This window comes from Chrysochloris asiatica, unplaced genomic scaffold (assembly GCF_000296735.1).
Source record: "Chrysochloris asiatica unplaced genomic scaffold, ChrAsi1.0 scaffold00174, whole genome shotgun sequence".
NCBI classification, from domain to species: Eukaryota; Metazoa; Chordata; class Mammalia; order Afrosoricida; family Chrysochloridae; genus Chrysochloris; species Chrysochloris asiatica.
In genome coordinates this window covers 4,613,764-4,617,616 of record NW_006408692.1, presented here as the reverse complement: position 1 = coordinate 4,617,616, position 3,853 = coordinate 4,613,764, and the positions used below count along the sequence as shown (strand labels likewise).

The window sequence follows — 3,853 nt, the reverse complement described above, 5'->3', positions numbered from 1 at the left end:
CATATATGTTGTTGTTAGGTGCCATAGAGCCAATTCCAATTTACAGCAACCCTATATAGGGTTTTTGATGCTATGAATCTTTGGTGGTGGTGGTGGTGGTGGTGATGTGACCCTGTACAGGGTATGAATCTTTACAGGAGCAGAAAGCTTCATCTTTCTTTTGATGGAGAGAGGCTGGTGGGTTTGAATGACCTTGCAGTAGCAGTCCAGTCCTTGTCATACAGTGCCATTAGAGCTATGTGTTATATAAAGTAATTAGGTAAAAAGTTTGATAGATACATATAAAAACTTATAGATTAAACATTGCTAAGAATTTTAAAGTAGGGTTCTAAATATGCCTTTATATATGAGGGAGCTTCAAAAAGTTTGTGGAAAATGGAATAGAAAGATAATGGAATTTATCCAAGAACTTTTTGAAACTCCCTGAAATACCTTCTCTGAGAATTGCTTTCATTATTTTTTGCATTTCATTTTAAAAAGTGTTTTGGATCTCTTTGTATATGCAGTTGACTCTTGAATGAGACAGAGGTTAGGGGCACCAACCTCCTGGGCATTGGAAAATATGAGTATAACTTTTTACTTCCCCAAAATATAACTGATAGCCTCCTTTTGACCAGAACATTACTGATAGCATAAACAGCCATAAACACATATTTTATTTATTAATGGATTATGTACTGTGCTTTCAGTAGAGGATGAAAAGGCATTTTGCAAAACGTGCAAGATTTTTGTGCCTACTAGTGTAACTGGCATAGCTGCTACAACAACTTCATAAATTTCCTTTTATTTTTTATAATAGTCCTTATTCTGGTTCTGTTTATCTTAAAATGGTGGACAATCACAGCTAAATACCTCAATTTACATTCCATGTCAAACAATTCAGTGTTTTCTTCTAATGTCATGACTTTTTCTGCTTCTTAGGAGTACTTCTAGCATAACTAATGTACTTGGTATGGATCACGTGGTGTTATTCAAGGTCTACAGTATCCCACTGAACACCATGGAAACTAGGCCAGAACCATGAGAGATTACTTTTGACTGTGATACACAGTTTACAGGAGAGATGAATTGCTTATGCAGAGATAATTAAGGTCACTAGGCATTAAAAAAAAAACCCACATATAAGTGAGCCTGCACAATTCAAACCCATGTTGTTCAAGGGTCACAACTATATTTCTGTTCATGATTTTTATTTTTCCTACTTTCATATTAGCAGTAATTAGGAAATACCTGAATTATCATAATTTGACAAAGATATAAAAAAATCTATTTTTTTCTCTTTTAAGCCAGGTGTACATGGCTGACTTAAGTTGGAAAGCATTTTATTGCTTATGTATTTAAATGGCCCTTGTACTCTCCAAACATAAAAGGTAATAGGAATATAGAGTAAAGAGTAATTTTAGAATTTCCAAAAACAGAGATATGTAGAGTATGGAGACTCTGCTGTTTAGAATTCTTGTAGGTTTGTTAGTTACCTACTGCCCTGGTTTGTTTGTAGTGTGGTAATGTTCTGTTTTTCACCTACAAGTGAACTGAGGGTATACTTTTAAATCCTCTGCACTTGAGGTTCTTTTCTGTTAGGCCCAAAGAATCAAAAATCTTTTGTGTTCCCACATCCCTCTTCCCACCAAACCCTACAACAACAAGCCTACCTCCCATTACTTTTACAGGAATGGGTTCCCTCGAAGAGTCAGTGCTAATGCCCATTTCTGAGTCATAGCAGGTTTGAAGGTTGAGTAGGAGGTGCTGAAAGTAAAATACCTAGGAGGTGCATCTCAACAGAAGCTGGTTCAGATTATTTTTGGAGCACACAATTTGCCTGAGCTATACAGAACCATTCTTTTTGACACCTCAGAGAGTTTTCATAAAACCACCAATTCTGATGCCTTAATTGAAATACACTGCCCAGACTTTTCTTTTGGAGGCGTGTGTGTGGGGAGGGGTGTTTGTTTATTTTGCCAAAATTTCATAAGCCAAATGTAAACTTTTGATCCCTGTAAGTTTATGAGGATAAATTTATTTTAAATTATTTTCTGTAACAAATGAGCCATTACTACTAAGACAAGATTTCGTTTAACTTTATATTATTTTTTATAAATAGATAGTTCAATACTTTAAAAGTGGCAGATGGTTTAAATAGAATAATAAATTGTCAAACAGTTACATAAGGAAAAGATTTTGTACCTAAGGGCGTGGTTATTTTTCTTCTTTTACTATTTGAGGTCAGTTTTTTTTTGCTTTCCATAACTTATGCTTATACAAAGTGTATCTCATTATTTGCAAGACTAATTTCTATTTATTTATTTCTTGTAGCTGTTTTTATACCAAATTTTACGTGGTTTGGCATATTGCCACCGAAGAAAGGTGTTGCACCGAGACTTGAAACCACAGAACCTCCTCATTAATGAAAAGGGAGAGTTAAAGCTAGCAGATTTTGGTATGTGAGATATATAAAAATACTCTCAGGGTGATTAAGTTATTTAAAAAAAAAAAAAGATTGTCACAGTGTGTCGTCACATTTAATAGTACCATTTATGGGTTTAGAAATTTTTTCTGAAGCCCACAGAGAAAGGTATGTGACAGATCTTTGGTGGGTGAGTTAATGTTTGTGATCCTCAGCTTCTTATTAGTAGGAAATACAAAAAGTGCTGGTTCTCAGGGTGTGACCTAGGTGTACTGAGATCTCTCAGGGGGTCTCCAAAGCAAATTACATTATCATACTTACTGTTGTTGTTAGTGCGGTCAAGTCGGTTCCGACTCACAGTGACCTTGTATGAGGTTTCCAAAGAGCAGCTGGTGAATTTGAACTGCTGACCCTGTGGTTCATACTAACCTTGCAGTCCAGTGCTTTATCCCACAGTGCCACACCACATAATTTGCTTTGCCTTTTTCACTGTATTAATATTTGCACTGATGTTCTATAAGTGATAAGGGAGAAAGCTTTTGGTGCCACAGTAGGAATCAAGGCAGTGGCACAGCACTATACTTCATAGTCATTGTCTTCTTCACCACCTACACTTACAGGAATAGAGTGCTGATTACACTTTAAAAGGTTCTTGATGAAGTAGTTTAATTTGTTAATTTTAATCTCCATCCCTGAGTCTTTTTAGTATTCTGTGTGGTGAAATGGGAAGGTCTATTAAACATGTTTGCTGCACGTAGTACTGTAGTTATCTCAAGGAAAAGTATTTGAGTGCAAGCTGAACCAGCCCTTTTTTATTTCTCATGATGCATCAGTTTCACTAGGGGAATAAAAAAGACCAACAATCTATAGTTACTCAGACTTGGATACTTGGCAGACATATAATTGAAAGTAAAAGAAGTAAGCCTGACATTTCAAGGAAAACAACTGAAATTGTTTCTTTCCAATAGTAAAATTAGATTTCTCAGGCAAAAATTCGGTTTTGAAAATTTGCATCTGCCACTTGAGTTGTTAGTTTCCCAAGACTAATTTTTCTGACTAATCAGTCTGCCTAACTGTGGGAATCAATAGTTTTCAAATGATCAGTACATGATATTGTAAAATCATGCCTGGGTAAAAGATCCATTCAAAGTGCAAGATACACCAAAGGATTTTAATATAACAGAGGATGAAAAATACATTGATAATAATTATAGTCACCACATAACAGTTAAGAATCTAACTTGTTTCAAGTTCTGAAGTAGTATCTATGAAGACTATCTATAATTACCTGGAAAATCTATTAAAATGCTTCTCAACTTTTCAAGGTCATATCTTTGGAAGTCTGATTTTCTTCATTTACTTCACCCACAGTGATATATCACAAAAGATTGTATGCTGAAACAAATATGACCATCCAGCTGTTTTTTATTAAGCTAGAGTTTAAAAAAA

General features: G+C 35.0%; 1 protein-coding gene across 2 annotated transcripts in view; it reads left to right on the top strand.

Annotated features, from left to right (window-relative positions):
- Positions 1-3,853, top strand: part of CDK17 (cyclin-dependent kinase 17) — a 111,714-nt gene that overhangs the window by 93,747 nt on the left and 14,114 nt on the right. For both annotated transcript variants that reach the window (XM_006871805.1, XM_006871804.1), the window contains one exon: positions 2,314-2,437. In XM_006871805.1, coding sequence (XP_006871867.1) covers positions 2,314-2,437 — 124 coding nt within the window. The remainder of the gene's footprint in view (positions 1-2,313; positions 2,438-3,853) is intronic.